General features: G+C 66.9%; 3 protein-coding genes across 4 annotated transcripts; 1 reads left to right on the top strand and 2 right to left on the bottom strand.

The window, feature by feature from the left end:
* The first annotated feature begins 965 nt into the window (after positions 1-965).
* Positions 966-1,313, top strand: GEMIN7 (gem nuclear organelle associated protein 7). Its single transcript, XM_075725424.1, has one exon. The coding sequence runs from the start codon at positions 966-968 to the stop codon at positions 1,311-1,313; it is 348 nt and encodes a 115-aa protein (XP_075581539.1).
* Positions 1,314-1,437: 124 nt separating this feature from the next.
* On the bottom strand, positions 1,438-9,651 carry CLASRP (CLK4 associating serine/arginine rich protein). 2 transcript variants are annotated; one of them, XM_075725416.1, is made up of 20 exons: positions 9,521-9,651; positions 8,822-8,919; positions 8,194-8,295; positions 7,306-7,385; positions 6,960-7,044; positions 6,413-6,558; positions 6,202-6,298; positions 5,906-5,984; positions 5,624-5,697; positions 5,368-5,409; positions 4,996-5,223; positions 4,021-4,272; positions 3,405-3,584; positions 3,267-3,306; positions 2,255-2,315; positions 2,104-2,162; positions 1,968-2,014; positions 1,802-1,884; positions 1,600-1,624; positions 1,438-1,501 (listed from the first exon to the last, which is right to left on the bottom strand). In XM_075725416.1, exons 1-20 carry the CDS (start codon positions 9,617-9,619, stop codon positions 1,459-1,461), a joined length of 1,920 nt encoding a protein of 639 aa, XP_075581531.1. In that variant the 5' UTR covers positions 9,620-9,651; the 3' UTR covers positions 1,438-1,458. The 2 variants fall into 2 exon arrangements, with proteins under 2 accessions (XP_075581531.1, XP_075581532.1); XM_075725417.1 differs by lacking the exon at positions 8,194-8,295 and having other exon boundaries at positions 7,306-7,372; positions 8,893-8,919.
* Positions 9,652-11,077: 1,426 nt separating this feature from the next.
* Positions 11,078-17,034, bottom strand: RELB (RELB proto-oncogene, NF-kB subunit). Its single transcript, XM_075725418.1, is given in 14 exon segments — positions 11,078-11,173; positions 11,175-11,267; positions 11,269-11,366; positions 12,159-12,236; positions 12,381-12,449; positions 12,922-13,137; positions 13,631-13,735; positions 14,133-14,264; positions 14,394-14,485; positions 14,721-14,878; positions 15,246-15,536; positions 15,621-15,728; positions 16,382-16,428; positions 17,019-17,034. Coding segments are annotated over 14 exon segments (1,599 nt in total).
* Positions 17,035-17,089: the final 55 nt, after the last annotated feature.

Genomic DNA, 17,089 nt, shown 5'->3' on the forward strand with positions numbered 1-17,089 from the left:
CGAGGGGAGGGACGGCAGCCGGGGAGGGACGGAGAGGAGCGGGGAGAGGGGAGCAAGAAAAAACGGGGACGGGAGGAGGAGGCGGCGGCGCTGAGCTCAGCCCCGCTCCGGCTCCAGGACGAGCGCGGGCGGCGGTGGCGAATCTGCAGGAGCGAATCGCTACGGGCCGGCGGCGGGGCAGCGCTCGGTTCGCCGCCGCACTTTCACCACGGCGGGGAGATTGGGGGGGGGGGGCGGGGGGGGCAGGACGAGGCAGGCGAGGCGGCGGCGGCAGCGCGCACCGGGGGCGGGGGAGGGAACGAAGGCCCCAAACCGGCTCCCGAAGCCCAGTGTCGCGTCCCTCCCCCCCGTTAACGCGAATCTGCGGCGGCGGCAGAGCAGCCCGCGGAAGTGACGCACTTCCGGTGGCGGCGCGACGCGCATGCGCGGCAGCCCCACGCGTGCGCGGGGACGCGGCCCGGCGGTACGGGGGGGGCTCCGTGGGGAGCTTTGGGGGGGCTCTATACGGGGGCCCAGGGGACCCGTGGGGGGGGCCTTAGGGGCGGGGGGGCTCCACGCGAGGCACTGTGGCGGTGGGGGGGTGGCATGGGGCTGGGGGGGCTCTGTGGGGGTCTTGGAGCGGCACACGGGGGTGGGGGAGCTCGGGGGGGGGGGGTTACTGTGGGGGCTGGGGGCGCTGCGGCGAACACCGTGGGGGTCGTTTGGGGGCCCCGGGGGGTGCGTGGGCAGTTTGGGGACCAGGATGCCTCATGGGGGGGGGGGGGGGGGGGGGGGGGGGGGGGGAGGCTCGCGGTTTTGGGGCTCTGTGGACCCCCGGGCTCTCCCCGGGGCGGGGGGAGTGGGGAGCTGTGTAAAGGGGGGGCACAGGGATGCAGCTCCCAGGGGGGAATGTGGGAAAATGTGGGGTATGGGAGCCGGGGGCTACAGGTGATCACCCCCCATTTTCCGCCCCCCCAGGAGCTGCCATGCCGGTGCCGGTGGGAGTCCTCCGGCTGCCTCGGGGCCCCGACGGCTGCAGCCGGGGTTTCAGCCCCACCTCTCCCCGCTTCCAGGCACTGCTGGGGGGCTCGGCAGTGGCACAGGGGGTGCGGGCAGCCCTCCGGCAGCGTTACCTACGGGGGCTGGCGGCTGCCCGGGGCCGCCCCGCGCGCTTCTGCCTGCGAGCGGGGGTCCGGGTGGACGCCGTCTTCGGCGCCGCTGACGTGGAGGCCGTGGCGTTCCAGGTGGACGCCCTGCGGACCCCGCTGGGGGTGCAGGCAGCCGCGCTGCTGCGCTGCACCGACGTCCTCGCCTTCTCCTTCCTTCTCAACTGACCGTTAATTAAAAAACCCGACCTTTTTTTTCTCTGCCTTTTTCCGACGGTAATTGCAATTTCTTTGAGGGGAGAAAACATGGCAATGGGAGAGGACTCAGATTTTCCATCTTTATTTGCTGGCAGTGGAACAGGCGCCATCCCCATCAGTGCCGGTAGTGAGGGCTGCGGGAGCGGGACCGGGAGCGCCTGCTGAGGTGGGGAGAGAGGGGGTGAGAGTGGGGGGGGTCCCTGGGGAGCCCCGACCAGCAGGACCCCCACCCGTAGGGTGGGAGAGGGGGACGTACCTCCGGGAGGAGCTGTATTCCCGTCCTGCAAGGCAGAGGGGACGCGCTCAGGTGCTGCCAGCACCCACCACAGCCCCTTTTCCCCCCGTTTTTTCCCCGTTCCAAGGCCTGATGATCTGCTCCCCGTTGTTTTCGGGGGCTCTGCCAAACCCATTCACCCCCATTCACACCGGCACCAGGCTCCCACTCAGCTGGCACTCACCGTAGCGTGGGGAGGGGGACCGGCTCTGCCGGCTATACTGCCTCTCCCACTCCTCCCGTTCCTTTTCCCGACGCTCTCTCTCCCTGCGGAGAAATAAAAAAGGGTGGAGGGGTCACGCCGCAGCCCGGATCCACGGGATCCACCAGAGGGGGAGGAGAGGATTTACTTCATGCGGATCTTCCGGGCCATGGCCCGCAGCTCGTCCTCCCGCTCCTGCAAGAGAAGAACGTCCCATTAACCGGCTCCATCCCTCCCTGGCCCGGCCCACAGTGCCAGCACGGTCCCCCCGTGCCCTCCCCTACCTGTCTCTCGTGCTCCTGTTGCAGCATTTTTTCCTGCGCCGCCTTTTTATCAGCTTTAACTATTAAAAAAAAAAAAAAAAAAAAGCAGGGGGCTCAGAGGGGGCAGGGAGCAGGGCCAGGGCGCAGCGGCGGGAGCACAGGCGCTGCTTACACTGCCGGTTCAGCGCCTTCTGCATGCGCAGCTTCAGCTTCTCCTGCGGCGTCAGCTTGGGCTGCAAGCAAACCAGAGCCGTGTGTCAAGGGCGGCGGGGGACGAGGACACGGTGCAGCCATGCTGGCCCAGCCTGGGGACCCCCCCCAGGCTCCCCCCCACCCCATGGCAGACACCGGCTTCGAACACCGGCCGGATCTGGGTGCCGCCGCCCGCTTTGCCACGGTGACAGTGACACCTCTGCGCACCCCCTGAGCCCCTCTGCGGGGTCCAGCTGTCCCTGCCCACATCAGCGGGGCCTTCGCACCCTGTCCCCAAGCAGCGGGGAACCTCACGTATCACCGGTGGGTGCTGCGGGGACAAACGCTGGCAGTTGAGGGCAGCATTGGAAGCCTGAGCCGCTCCCTGCCAGAGCGCCCGCGGCCTCCGGAGCCAGCAACTGCACCGGGACACGTGCAGGCACGGCCCGAAGGCACCTGGGGACCTGAGGGACGGGGTGGCCTGGGGACAGAGGGTGGCTGGGGACAGCCTGAGGGCACTGGGGGCTCACAGAGCCGGGGGGGTACAGCCGTGCCCTGCACCCCATGGGCTGCCCCGCTCCGAGCGGGGCGAGGGGCTCTCCCAGCCCCCTGCCACCACCTTCAGCCCCCGCCCCCCCCCAGCACGGGGACAGCCACCGGTGACAGCCTGGACCCAGCCATGCAGGGCAGGCAGCCCCCAGCTGCGGCGCAGACAGCGCCCAGCGCCAGCCGAATCCCGGGAGTCCCCGCTCCCCTCGAACCCGCCCTGGAGCCGGGACTGCCCCGAGTGGCCCGCGGCCCCGCTCCCGTCCGGCAGTGCCCCAGCTCCAAGGAGGGAGCGGGACCGGCGCCCGGCCGAGGAGGGGGATGCAACGGGTCGCGGGGGCACCCGGCACCAGTCCCGGCACATCCACCAGCCCGTCCACCACCGTGTCCCTTAGCCTGCTCTGCAGTGATGCCAATTAAACAGGTGAGGTTAAATTCTTACTGACTTTGGCAGCTCCTGTCTCTTTACCAGCAGCAGTGTCAGCCCTAAAAGGAGGGGAAAAAAGCGTGGGGATCAGCACAGGAGGCATGGTGTGAGGGCTGCTCGTGCCCCCCGGGTGCCCCCCATCTTTCCCCTCCCTCACTTTTTCAGTTTCTCCCCCACGGCGGGCGATGCTGAGGGCCTCGGCGGTTTCTCTTGCACGGGAGACACCGACTTGCTGCGACTCCGCGAATCACTGGGGCTTCGGCTGCTCCGGCTGCTGCTCCAGTGTCGGCTGGACCTGCCGCCTCGCCGGTAGCGCTCCCCAGACCTGGAACGGCTCCTGCGGACAGGGAGTCAAAGGCGGGGGGGTATTGGGGGCCACCCAAAGACACCCCAGCAGTGAGCGGCGATGGCGCTGGAGGAGCTTGCAGCATCCCACAGCCCCAGGGATGAAACCACCCAACTAAGCAGGGTGAGCGATGGGACGTTCTCCCTTTTATCAAACACTGGCGAGACCCTTTTTTGGATACGAGAACCAGTGTGGGACTCCCAGTAACAAACTGGGAGCAGTCTGGCAGGGGCTGGAGCACCAAACGGAAAGGAAAGGCCAAGATGCGTGGGCTTGTTCAGCCCAAAGAGGTGGTGGAGGGGATGGTACTGCTGCCTTCAGCCGAGCAGGAGGGCAATGAGCCACCGGCAAAACTCGCTGCGGAGGAGCCCAGTGAAGAACTGGAGCAAAACGGGCAGTGACTGGGACAGCCAAGGGCAGAGCTCACCTGGAGCGGCGGCGGGAGGTGTAGCGATACCCTCGGTCGGGGGAATAGGATCTGGAGCGGCGCCGGCTGTCCCGCGAGCCCCCTCCTGAGTAGCGGCGGCTGCGGCTGCGGGAGCGCGAGTACCGGCGGCTGTGGGAGCGGCAGTAGCGGCTGGAGCGGTGGTAGCCGCCACCTCGGTGCGAGCGGGAGCTGGAGCGGGAGCTGGAAGATGAGGAGGAGGACAGGGAGGTGGAAGAGGACGAGGAGCGTCTCCTGGAAGGGACACACAGGATGAGCTGTTGGCACATGGGATGAGCGAGGAGGGGCTGGGACCCTCATTGTCCCCAGCACCGGGTGCTGCCGCACAGCAGGGGCACGGCCGGACCCTGCCGACAGCCCGTGAGTGCCAGGGGCTGAGCCACGAGGGGTGAGCAGGCACCTCTCCCCTGCCCAACGCCGGCATGCCTCTGGGCACAGCCGGAATGGCTCTGGAGCCGCTCAGCCCTCTGCCAAGGGGCTCCTCATGGCGGGCAGCAAGCCCCCCGGGCCCCCAGCTGTGCCGGGAAAGCAGCCGCCACAGCCACCCTGATTCCCTCCCTGAGCTCTCCAAGAGCTGGCAGACACTCTCTTTTAGGGCAGAAGGCGGCTTGACTCACACCCAAATTCTGGCCCCCCACAACCCTGCGGTTGGAAGGAAGACCCGGAGATGCCACGAAGACCCTCTGAGCTGGCAAGCCCTGCCCCAGCACCGCAGCAGAACCGGAGCAGGCACCCATCCTGCACGGTTACGTGACGGAGAACCCACCCGCTCCCTCCCACCACGTTCCCCCCCGAACTCTTGAGAAGCGCCAGCAGCCGGGCCATGGCGTTGGAAGCGTCCCCTGCCAGCGTCTCCATGCAGGGCTGGCCTGGCTCCATGCAGCTTGCCTCGCCCATCACCACCGCACCTCTGCGGGTAAGGGTTGGGAAAATGAGCTGGATGGGAGAGTTACCGACCGGGATGAGGTGCTATGACCTGCCGCGGCGCTGCCCAGCTGCCCTGGGGCGGAGCGCTGTTTGCCGAGCGTGGTGGCTTTTCCAGGGACACCGCCAGCTTGCGCGGATGCCGCCGCCGCTTCCTCGTCGCTGCCGCCGAAGCTGGTGATGAAGGTGATCTTCTCCTCATGGCCGGGAGATGGGGTACGGGAACGGGAGCGGGATTCAGAGGTGGACTCCGAGGGGGAGCTGGGAGGTGGTGAGGAGGGAAGTGGCTTCAGTTGCCGAAAACACTCCCTCCCAAAAACTACTGGGTGCCAGGCCATGGGGACTCGCGGGAAGGGGACGTCCCCAGCCTAGGGAACCGCTTGCCCTGGGGCTGCGGCTGCTCACCGTTTGTAGGGATCGTAGGTGGGGCTATCTCTCCGTGCATAGCTGCGAAAAGAGAGGGCGTTAGGGAAGGAGAAATCAGGAAATTGGTGGGATGTCACCAGGGGGACAGAGCCCCTGGGACCCCACGCAAGCTGGCATGGGCACGGACAACGCCTGGGATGGAGCGGGGAGGAGCAGCCTGGGATGGATACGAGCAGACAAGGGCCATGGCCAAGCCCTGGGAGCCCCATCTCAGCTGCCAGGCCAGGGAGCTCACCTGGGAGGGCTGATCTTCCTCCCTTTCAAGCGTTTCTCCCTGAACTCCCTCCTCTGGCGGCGAGAGCGACGGCCCTAGCAGAGCAGCCCAAGCTAAGAGATGGCACTGGCTGGGGGGGAGCCACCCTGGGGCGTTTACGGGCCCCCCTCGGGAGGCAGAGGTGCCTCCGTGAGCACTCTGGGGGCCAAGGGACCCGCAGAGCCCAGCCCGGTGCCTCAGGGGGCTTCCGGCCAGTTAAGGCTCGCAGCGGGATGGGGTAGAGCTGGCTGGAGCTTTGCTTACCGAGTACATCGCCTTCTCCTCTTCCAGGGCTTTGGCATTTTTAATAGCTTCCGCCTCCTCTTTGTCCTTCCGCAACATCCTTTCCCCCCACCCCAAAAAAAGAGAAACCCTCAGTAAGAACCCACCAGCCAGCATGCAGAAATGGAGCCTGCGCACAGGGGAGGTGTTTTTGGGGGCCCCATCCTAGAGACAGGCACATCTGCACGGGATTCAGCCCCCAGTGAGAAGGGGAGGCCCCAGTGAGGCTCTGCCGGGTTCCCAGGGCTTTCTCTGGCCATGCCGGCCACCAGCCATACCTGACGAAGTCCCCCTCCGCCATGCCATACGTGGTGGCCTGCTTGTTCAGGTCGGCCACCTGCTCCTGGTTTAGCTCATCCACGTCCACTTCCACATCTGCGGGCAGAGCACGGGCAGCTCAGCGCACCCCGAGCCTTCCCCCACGGCAAAGCAGGGCTCGGCACATCTACCAAACCGGGGTGAAGCAGCCTGGGGAGGGAGGGTCATTACCGATATCGGGGATGACTTCGTCTTCATCCGTGTTGCTGTCTTCCTCGGAATCTTCCTCCTCCCCCCGCTTTTCCAAGGAGTTCTCAAGCTCAGCCACGGTGCTGTCCTCATACGTGTAGCCGATGGAGGCCTTTTTCTCTGCCAGCCTGAGCACAGACACACTTAACCCCTGCCCGCCTCTCCCCTCCAGCGCGGCGGCTCTGCACCGGGCAAGAAGGCGTCAGGGCTGAAAATTTCCTCAGGAAGAAGCCAGCCCTTCCTCTGCCTCCCTCCTCATCCACCACAGCTCTGCTTGGCCCCAGGACAGCCTCACGGCCGCAGGGACAAGACAGACATTTCAGCACGGAGACACAGGGGACAACTTCAGAGCGTTGCTGAGAGCAGCCGAGGGAGGATGGTGCAGCTGGTAGCTGCTCAGTCCCACTCCAGGAGAGGGGAAACAGACCGGTTGAACAGCGGGTGCTTCCGAGGCCACAGAGCACTCCCAGCACAGCCCCCGAGGACAGGGACATGACAACCGTCCTCTGTCACCTCTTCTCACACTCACTTCTTTTTCTCATCTTCATTTGGCTTCTGGAGTCCCCCATAGAGCTCGTCGATGTAGATCTGGTAGAGACACTGCTCCTCCGAGACTGCAACCACACAGGGAAGTTACCAGCCTGCTTTATGCCCACTCAAGAACAGCTCAGAGCTCATAAACTGCAGCTCATTAGAGGGGACGCAGCTCTCCCAGCTCCCTGCCACCCCCAGAGCAGAGACAAGACCGTCCCCTCGCCCTTCGGTTAGCACCACGTCGAGCCGTGCCCCGGATGAGCTGGGATTTCCCCCCAAGTCGCGGGGCCTCACCCCGTCTCAGAGCAACCCCAACCCTCCCGCCTGCGCGAGACACTTACTGCCGGCAAAGTCGTTCTGCACCAGGCCTCGGTACCGCTCGTAGTTGCACTTTCTCTCATCAGACTCCTGCTCGGGGGAGCTGGAAAGGAGCAAGACGCAGCCATTGGTGCTCACAAGCCCCCGAGGAGATGGAGGTTCCTCTCTCCCCAAGGGATTTTGGACCGTGGAAAAAACACAGCCCCTTTCTGCTTGGATTAGGAAGATCAGATCCCCCGCTGCGGGGAGAGACCAGGGCTCGGGTTTGTAGGCGAAGGATCACATGCCAGTCCAGAATTCCCTTGAAAACCCAGCAAAGGGACCAAACTCCTCTCCAGAGCTCACACCAAGGCTGGAGAGGCCAAGCAGCAGCGAGCAGGGGCAGGAAGGGAACCTGGCTGCTCTCCACAGACCCAAGGGCTGGCCCTGGGGGGAAATTTGCAGGAACCCTGCCCAAAGCAGCCCGCTCCAGCTGAGCGGTGCCTCTCTCCAGAGATGGAGGTCCCACCAGCCTCTGGGGGTTGTGTCGGTGCTTAATTAACTCCCTCACTCTGATTTTGGCCTAATCATCGTGCCCCGTTACTGCAAAGGGCTTAGCTCCGCTTCTCTCTTAACTTTTTAGATACAGACAAGCTGCTGTGGGGGTTCCACTTTGCCCTGTGCTCCAGTCCTACCCATCCCTCTGCACTTGCTCCAGCTCATCCTCCTTGCAGTGGGATCTCTACACTGGTCCCAGTACACAGACAGAGTCTAAAAAGCAGCCCTGCTCGCTTTGCATGAATCCCGGCCAGGCTCGCAGGTGACGCTGGCTCCGAAACCTCAGCCAACCGCTCCAAAACAGACCCAAAAAGGCCTGATCTGGACCCGGCAGCTCCCGTCGAAGTGGGATGCCCCGGCACCCCACAGCTTACATGGGGTTCAGCAGGGGTGGGGTGTACATGGGGATATAGTCCAGGTGCGCCCGCACGTCGAAGCGGTCGATCATGTTGTTCGTGTCCCCCTGCCAGGGCATCCTGCGGGGAGAGAGGGCATCAGGGCTGGGGGACGGCCGGAAAGCCCCCCACCGGGAGGAGCGGGGGCCCCCCCAGACACGCACAAACCCTCCCCTCGAGCACCGGCGGGTGCGCTCGGCTCTCCTGCATTAGTCACTCCTGAGCGGGGGAACTAGCTCATTTGCCACAGTAGTGTTTCCTAGAAGCTCTGACAGACGAGGAGCCGAGTCCTTTTTATACAGCTTTGACGAGCAGAAACTGGCCCAGATTTCATTTCCCAGGGCAAGGAGGGACCCAGCCAGCCCTGGGGCTGCGCTACAAGGAGCCGAGCAGCCAGGGATGTGCCACCGGCTGGGCAAAAAAGCCCCCCGTTCACCCCTGAACCCTTGCTGGCGGGCTCGCTGCCTCTCAAAAAGGCTGCGACTGCGCAAGAGCCCCTGGGAAAGGTGATGTCTTCGATGAGGCACTGCCCACTCCCCCTCCGAACCCCCTGGGGCTGCCCGGGGAGCAGGGGGAGACGCCTCCTGCCCCGTGCGGGGCTACTCACATGTTGACGGGGCTCTCGGCGGCCAGCGCAACAGCTGAGTCCAGGTGGACCTTGCAGGCCCGGCCATGCACCTGGAGAAACTGGGCCGGGTCCTTTTTCTAGGAAGAGCAGAAACCCCCAGGGTTAGGGGACAGGGGAGAAAAAGTTAAAAGCCCAAGGGTTAGAAAAAAGGGAGCAGAAACCCCAAGCCTCGGGGAAAAGGGGGAGCAGGAGCCCTGAGCCTTGGGGAAAAGGGGGAGCAGGAGCCTCAAGCATCAGGGAAAGGGGGAAGCAGGAGTCTTAGCAACAAGGAAGAGCAGAAGCCCCAAGCCTCAGGGAAAAAGGGGAGTGGAGGCCTTGGGGAAAAGGGGGAGCCCTGAGCCGTGGAGAAAAGGGGGAATCAGAAGCCTGAAGCCTCAGGGAAAAGGGGGAATCAGGAGCCTAAAGCCTCAGGGAAAAGGGGGGAGCATAAAGGGGGGCGGTTTTGCCTGTGCGGGTTTAGGACGCACACCCAGGGACACCCCCGCAACGTCCCCGGGGAGACCAGCCAGCAGCGAGCACCACAGCTCCTTTTTCCCATCCCTCTTCCACCCCAAAACAAGCCGCAAAGCACCAAGGCGGCTCCCAAACATCCCAGGCGTGCCCCAAATCAGGGCCCATCGAGGGACGGCTGGGAGCTGCCGCTGTAGCCGGGAAGGGGATGAGGACGGGGCCACTCACAATCTTCTCGTAGTACTCCCTGCGGCGCTCCGCTCGCTTCTTGTAATCCACCATCATCCCCCGCAGCTTGCGCTCGTGTTTGCGGGCTTCGTGCCACATCCTGGCGCTGCTCAGCTGCCACCGAGCCGGGCGGGGGGCGGGAGGGACCCCGCCGGGCACCGAGGAGGAAGAGGTCGTGCAGGAGGGTCGGCCGTTCCCTGCTTGAGGGTGGAGGGCGTTAGGGGACACGGAGCCACTGGCGGGGCGCGGCGGCCGGGGGACACCCAGCAGCGGTGTGTGGGGGGTGGCACCCATGGGCGGCGGGGAAGGGGACAGCAGCCCCCCCCGCGGCGGGAACAAGGTGGGGGACAGCGGGTGGCGGGCGCAGACACGGGGAGCCCCGGCAAGCGGGTGGGTGGAGGTGGGGACACACACACACCGGGAGGCGGCGGGGGGGGACACGGACACCGGCGGGGCTGGGGGAAGGGAGGGCCCCGGGCACGGGCCCCGGATGAGGCCCAGCGGGCGGGAGACTGGGGGGGGCGGTGCAGGCGGCCCCGCTACCGTTAACCAGCACTCACCGCCGGGCCACGGCCGCAGAGCGCCCCGGAAGCGGAAGTGAGGCCACGGGGAGGGGCCAGAGGAAGAGGTGAGGGCACTGCGCATTGGGGCAGACGGGTGACGTAGCACGGCAGGGGCGAGCAGCAGCCGGAGCTCCGCCCCGGGGGCGTGGCCTCATCAGGGGCGTGGCCTGCCTGGGGGCAGCGCAGCCGGGGCGTTACGGGGCTGGGCTGGTCCCGGTGCTGGTCCCAGTCCCGGGGCGATACTGGGCCAGGTTGGTCCAGGTGCTGGCCCCAGTCCATTAGGGATAGTGGGCCAGGCTATTCCCAGTCCTTGGGCTATACTGGACCATACTGGTCCTGGTGCTGGTCCCAGTCCCCAGGGGATACTGGGCTAGGCTGGTGCCATTGATGGTCCCATTCCTTGGGACACACTGGGCCACGCAGATCCCAGTCCCAGTCCCAGTGCGGGATACTGGGTCACACTGGTCCCAGTCCCAGCGCGATACTGGGCCAGGCTGGTCCCAGTCCCAGTGCGGGATACTGGGCCAGGCTGGTCCCAGTCCCCGGGCAATACTGGGCCAGGCTGGTCCGGGTGCAGGATTCATCCCAGCGCCAGGGCGTGGCTGGGGTTTCCCAGTGGGGACTTCCACTGGGAACCAGTTCTCCCAGTATCCCCAGTGTCCCCTTCCCCCCCAGGGCAGGACGAGGCCAGCGATGGAGTCCATGGCTTTATTCCCCCCGTCCCCGGCGCACGGGGACGAGGCTCCCGCGAGACTGGGGCGCTGGCACGTGGCCCCCCGTGCCCCCCCCGAGGGTCCCCCCCTATAAATATAGTGCAAAGCTGCTTGAACTGGGGGGGGGGGGTGTCCTTCCCGGGGGGCTCCGCGCCGCCCCGGCGGGGCCAGCCGGCCCGGGGCAGGGGACTGAGGGCAGGGGGGGCCCCGCAGCTCAGGGTGGGGCGTGGGGGGGCGGGTTGGGGTCCCGTAAGTGGGTGCTGGGTGGGTGGGGTGGGGGCTCAGACATCCCCGAGGCGCAGGTCGGCCTCCTTGTAGTGCCCGGGGAACATGTGGGTGCCCACCAGGCTGGCGGTGGGGTGGGGGTCGGCGGGGGGGAAAGGGGGGGGCGCGGGGCGGGGAGCCGTAGGGCTCGGCCAGCAGCTCGGGGCCCAGGCAGGCCGGGAAGTCCGTAGGGGGGTAAGGGGGGGGGCAGCCCCTCGCGGAGGCCCGGGGGGGCGAAGGGGCCGTAGAGCTGGGCCAGGGCGTCGAGGGGCTCCGACTCCCCGGCGAAGAGGGCGAAGGTGTCTTCTGTAGGGGGAGAGAGAGGGTTTGGGGGGGCGTTGGGGGGTCCCCCAACACCCTCCTGGGGCAGCATTGGGGCTGGGGAGACATTGAGGGTTGTGGGGATCCCCCAGGGGACTGCTCCCAACCCTGGGGGGGACCCTGGGGCCGTGGGGACCTTTCCCAACCCCAGGGGTGACCCTGAAGCTACGGGGGGCATGGAGGGCCCTGGGCAGGACCCAGGGCTGGGGGGGGCTTGGGGACCTCTCCCAAGTCTGGGGGTGACCCGTATAACATGGAGTGGGGAGGTTTTGGGGACCCCTCCCAACCCCAGGGGTGACCCCAGAGCTGTCAGGGTCCTGGGGGACTCTCCCAACCCCAGGGGTGACCCTGAAGCCATGGAGGGCCCTAGGAAGGACCCTGGGCTGAGGGAGGGGGGTCGGGGACCTCTCCCAAGTCTGGGGGGCGACCCATATAACATGGAGTGGGGGGGTTTTGGGGACCCCTCCCAACCCCCAGGGGTGACCCCAGAGCCGTCAGGGTCTTGGGGGCCTCTCCCAACCCTGGGGGAGACCCTGGGGCTGTGGGGGTCCCCAGGGGCCTCTCCCAAGTCTGGGAGGACCCACACAATGGGGGGGAGAGGACCCAGGGGACACTCCCAACCCCAGGAGTGACCTGGAGATGTCTCCCACCCTTGGGGGGGGGAGCTCTTCAGACCCCAGGTCAGGCTAAGCCTCCCCCCACCCCAGGCTCCGGCTACGGGTGCCAACGGGACCCCAACTTCTGTCGCCCACCCTGTCCCCCTCCCCGGGGACCCACCTGCGGCCGGCAGCGGTGCAAAGTGATCCATGTATCCCGGTGGCTTCTTCCTCCTCTTAGCTTCGATCCCATATGGATCTGCGGGGCCAGAGAGGGGGTGCAGGGTGAGGGGAGCATCACGGCACAGGGCTACCCCCCCTGGCCTGCAAAGGGGGGTCCCCAATGCTGGGGTGCCCCCCATGAAGCCTCCCCCCCTCCACGGGGGTCCCTGCTGGCACCCACCTGAGCCCGAGAGCTCCTCCAGGACGTCGGGCATCCCCCGCTTCCGCTTCACGTTCACCCCGTAGGCGTCTGCAGGGAGGGGCCGTGGGGGGGCCGTGAGCGCCAGGGTCCGTCCCCCCGCCCGGGTCTCACCCTGTTAGCCTTGTCCCCACCCTGGGAGCCTGTCTCCACCCTGGAGAGACCCAACCCCATCCCGCAGGCCTCGTCTCTGTGCCAGGCAACCCGTTTCCATTCCACGTCTGCATCCCACCAGGCCTTGTCCCCATCCCAGGTGGGCTGTTCCCATCCCGTGGGCCACATCCCAACCCCAGGGTCCTGTCCCCACTCCGTGCCCCCATCCTTCAAGCCTTGTCCCCATCCCAGGGACTGTCCCCAATCCCGTGGGCTATCATCATCATCACAACACATAGAGTGTCCCAAGTCCCTCTCACCCTACTCGAGCGGCACAGCCCCGTCCCAGGTAGGCTGTCCCCATCCCGTGGGTCACATCCCAACCCTGGGGGTCCCATCCCCCTCCCAGGGCGCGTGGCCACGCGGGTACCGTGGTCCTTGGGCAGGTAGGTGAAGCGGAAGGACTCGCTGCAGACGCTGTCGGTGAGCCGCTGCAGGAAGACCTCCACCTCCACGGGCTCAGCCAGCTCCAGGTGCTGGTAGGGCGGCGTCTTGAAGACGATGGCGACCTGGCGGTGCACGTCGGCCTGCGAGAAATCCGCCCGCGCCTCCCACGTCTCCTTCCGGAAAACCACCGCGATGTCCTCTGTGGGGATTTGGCGGGGGGGTCAGCGAGGCAGCGGGGCTCCCCCGGCTCCAGCCCTCAAAGTCACCTACTGACACTTGGGGTCCCCGCTCCAGCACCCTGAGGTCCCCTCTCCTGCACCCAGGTCCCCCCTTCCTGCCCTCTATACCTCCCACAAGCACCCAAAATCCCTCCATCGTGACTTGGGGTCCTCTCTCCCCTGCTGGGGTCCTCCCCCTCCAGCCCAGGGGCCCCTCCCCTACAACAGGCACAGGGAGGTTGCAGGACCCCCTTGGTCCCCTCCTCCAGCACCCACAGTTCCCCCTCCAGCACCCAGGGCTGTTTAGGAGGTGGCAGCTCCCAGGTCCCAACCCCATTTGGACCCATCCTCAAAACTTCCCAGCAGCTCTGGCATTCATCACCCTCCTTCACCCCCATCCTGGCTTCCCGGGGGGTAATTTGGCCCCCAAAGATGCCCTTGGGGTCGCAGGGCTCCCAGCTCGCCCCCTGGTACCTTTCTGGACCTTGTCACAGAGCAGGTAGAGCTCCTCGCCGCCCGTACAGGGACCGCTCTCCTTGTTCATCCGGCAGATCCGCAGCTCCGAGGTGTTGGTGGACTCTGCGGGCAGCATCACAGCTCAGGCTGTGAGCCAGCAAGGCGACTCCCAAACCACCCGGGCGTTGCACTGCGACCGGGCCATCGGACTGGGACAGGGCACCAGGACCAGGCTCGGGGGACATTCCGATTGGCATCATCTCTTCCCGACCAGCCCTCGCGCAGGGTACCAGCCCCATGGGACGCAGGTGGCTTATCCCACCCTGGGCACGGGGGACAAATCCCCACCGACCCCGTGGGACCAACCCTGGCCGAAACCTGCGGCCTGATTCGGGCCCCAGCGAGGAACTGGCTGGTGCAGCCTCACCACCCGTCCCATCCCGGAGCCAGACGCCAGAGCAGGGAGGGTTCTGGGGGGCTGGTGGCCCCACCAGGGACATGAACCGCCCCCGCCACGTACTCTTGTCAAAGATGGGCTCCGAGAGCACAGGGCTGAGGTGCCGTGTCTGCCCGGAGCTGTCCTTGTAGGAGGCCTGGAAGCAGATCCTCACCACGTTCATGTCCACCTCCTGATGGTTCTTGAGGGAACCGGCTGGCGGAGAGGAGAGGGGACGGTCAGCAGCCCCACAGGGCGGGGTTGGGGACATCCCCACGGGATCCGGATCCCCCACAGTGACAGGGTCTCGGCCCCCAGGAACAGCTCTGCTTAAAGCCCCCCCACCTTTGAAGGGGTCGATGCCCAACTGCAGCTTCTTCTCTATCGCCGCCTCGATCTCCTTCTTCTTCACGCACTGGATGCCCAGGTTGCTAAAGCTGCCGGGGAGCAGAGCCGTGCTAGGGAGGTGGCTCCCCGCATCCAAAACCCCAGGGAACGCAGGCATCCTGCCCCTCCCAGCCTCCCACTGCCCAGGGAACCCCCCAAAACCAGCCCTCATCCTGCCAACACCAGCTTCAGCAGGAGCCGATGAGGGCGTTCCGGTGCAAGGTCTCTGCGCCGGCCCCGGTGCAGCTCCCTGCTGGTGGCGGGACTCACCCTGGCATCGCGTACCTGTGCTTGGGGTTGGTCTGGGGTTTGAGGACGACCTCGCAAAGCCCGTTGCTGCAGTCCTTGCCCACCAGGCCATGGGGGTGGACGCGGTAGGGCCAGTCCTTCCACACCAAGCACGCCGTCACCTTCACCTCGGGGATTGTGTGGCAGTTCAGCAGCTGGGGAGATGCGAGCCATCAGCACGACCCTGGGTACCCCGACACGGAGGGCCGAAAGCACCCCAGCATGGGCTCCGACACCCACTGGGGTCCAACCACCCCATGATGGGAGCCAGGCACCTTCCAGCACCTAGCTAGCACCCGCCAGCCCAGGGAGACATGAGCCACCAGCACCTCCCCAACACAGGAGAGCCCTACAGTCAAGGATGGGCGCCAAGCACCCCACAGCACCCATGGGGCTCCTGCATCCCCCTGGAACGCACAGGGCTCTGGCAGGCCCCCCCAGCATCCTTCTAGCACCCCCAAGCATCAGCCTACCCGCCCAGGGCTGCCTCCGAGCCGGGCACCGGCTGCGCAGCACGCTCACCTCGATGGCCGGCAGCGTCTTGCTGGCGTCGGTGCTGCTCTCGCCCAGGATGCTGCCGGCTGAGCGGCCCTCGCACTCGTAGCGGAAGCGCATGCCCCGCTGCTTGGGCTGCTCTGTGATCACCAGCTTGGGCAGCTCCAGCAGCTCCTCCAGCTGGTCCTTGCCGTGCCCAGTGGCTGGAGACCAGCGGTGCCGCCCGCCGGCACCCGTCGTGCCCCGCGGCACCAGCTTGGGCGACAGCGAGAGGGTGCTGAGGCTCTGGGCGAGCTGTGGGGACCGTGTGTCGGCCGGCAGCACCGTGGCACCGTAGGGTGCCAGCCCAGCTGCCAGTGGGCAGGGCTCAGCTGGGTGCAGTGCCCGGGCGGCCACCACAGGGCTGGAGCCACGGGCCACCAGCTTGGCCGAGCCTTTGGGCAGTGCTTTGGGCAGGACAGGGGCCGGATCCAGCTGGAAACCGTCCTCCTTCATCACCTCTTCGATGATCTCTGTGGGATGAGGGGGGCGTCAGGGCAGCCCCAGGACAGGGAGGACCCCGAGTCCCCGGTGAGAGCCCCCTGAGCTTGCCGCAACCCACTGTTCGCCCTGAGCCAGGGGAGCGGACAGAACTGGCCGGATCCTGCCTCCTTTGCACCCCCAAATGCCTCCTTTGTGCTCAGGGCAGAGGATAGAGCAGCCGCCGGGGGAGACAAGATGCCCCATGCCCTCCCCTGGAGCCCGTCGCACCCCTGTGCACGGTTCGCTGCTTCAGAGCACACAGCTCTGCACCCCAAATCCTGCTCACGGCCCCGGAGAGGATGGATTCGGCCAGTCCAGGCACGGGGGGAAGAGAACCCCATTGCCAGCTCCGTCACCTGAGGCTCCAGGATCCTGCTCTGGCCGAGGTGCCCCAAGAACATGTGGCAAAACTTACCGGCTTGCCCGCGTACCTCAGGGTCCACTCACCTAAATCATCTGCAAAAGCAAACCCCCCGCTCTGAGTCTCCCTCCAGCACCTCCAGACCCGCGGGGGGGACCTGGAGGGAGATCCCAAGTTGGGATTCCCCCTGGTCCCGGGGTTCCGGAGCCCACCCCCCCCCCCACCCCGGGGTGCGTGACCAGGAGGGGACAGTGGGATCCGGGGGTGTCTTACCGGTCACCGGTGCGGCGTGAGCCATAGCCAGGCCGGGATCCTGCAGGGCAGCTCCTGCGGGACACGCGACTGTCACCCCATGGAGCAGGGCTTGGGGGGGGCACAAGGTCACTACCCCTCCCCCCCGAAGGGATCAGACCCCCCCAGACTGGGGGATCCTCAGGATCCTGCCCCCCACCGGACAGAAACCAGGGGATCCCCAGGAGCGGGATCCACCCAAGGAGGGCTCTGCCCCCCGGCAGGCAGCGGGGGGCCCCAGGACCATGACACCCCCGGAGGACCGGGGTTGCCCCCCCAGAGGAGGTGTCGAGGGATCCCCAAGATACCGCCCCCCCCCCCCAAACAAGTACCTGCCCCCCTCCGCGCCCCCCGGGCAGGCACCGGCAGTCGCCCGGGTCCCTCCCCGCAGAAGGAACCGGGACCCTGCCTCCCGGCTACCTCAGCTCGCGCCCCCGGGTAGGCCCCGATCCCCCCCCGCCAAGTCCCGGTTGTGTGTTTCCCTCCCCCCCCCACCGCGCGCGGCGGGACCCGGCCCCCTCCGCCCCCGGGGCAGGCCCCGGTCGCCCCCCCCCCCCCCGCCCCCGGGGCAGGCCGCGGTTCGCCCCCCCCCCCGCCCCCGGGGCAGGGCCGGGCCCCGCGCTCACCGAGCGGCAGGGCCATGTCCCGCCGGGGCCGGGGCCGGGGCCGCCGCCGCTGCCCCCCGCCCGCCCCCGCC

The sequence above is a fragment of the Pelecanus crispus genome, chromosome 30 (assembly GCF_030463565.1).
Source record: "Pelecanus crispus isolate bPelCri1 chromosome 30, bPelCri1.pri, whole genome shotgun sequence".
NCBI lineage: Eukaryota > Metazoa > Chordata > Aves > Pelecaniformes > Pelecanidae > Pelecanus > Pelecanus crispus.

Coding starts and splice junctions, on each gene's coding strand:
- GEMIN7 (XM_075725424.1), top strand. CDS start 966: ATGCCGGTGCCGGTGGGAGTCCTCCGGCTGCCTCGGGGCCCCGACGGC.
- CLASRP (XM_075725416.1), bottom strand. CDS start 9,619: ATGTGGCACGAAGCCCGCAAACACGAGCGCAAGCTGCGGGGGATGATG. Junction 7,045..7,305: donor GCAGAACGACTTTGCCGGCA/GTAAGTGTCTCG, acceptor GTGTGGTTGCAG/TCTCGGAGGAGCAGTGTCTC. Junction 2,163..2,254: donor GAAGGCGCTGAACCGGCAGT/GTAAGCAGCGCC, acceptor TTTTTTTAATAG/TTAAAGCTGATAAAAAGGCG.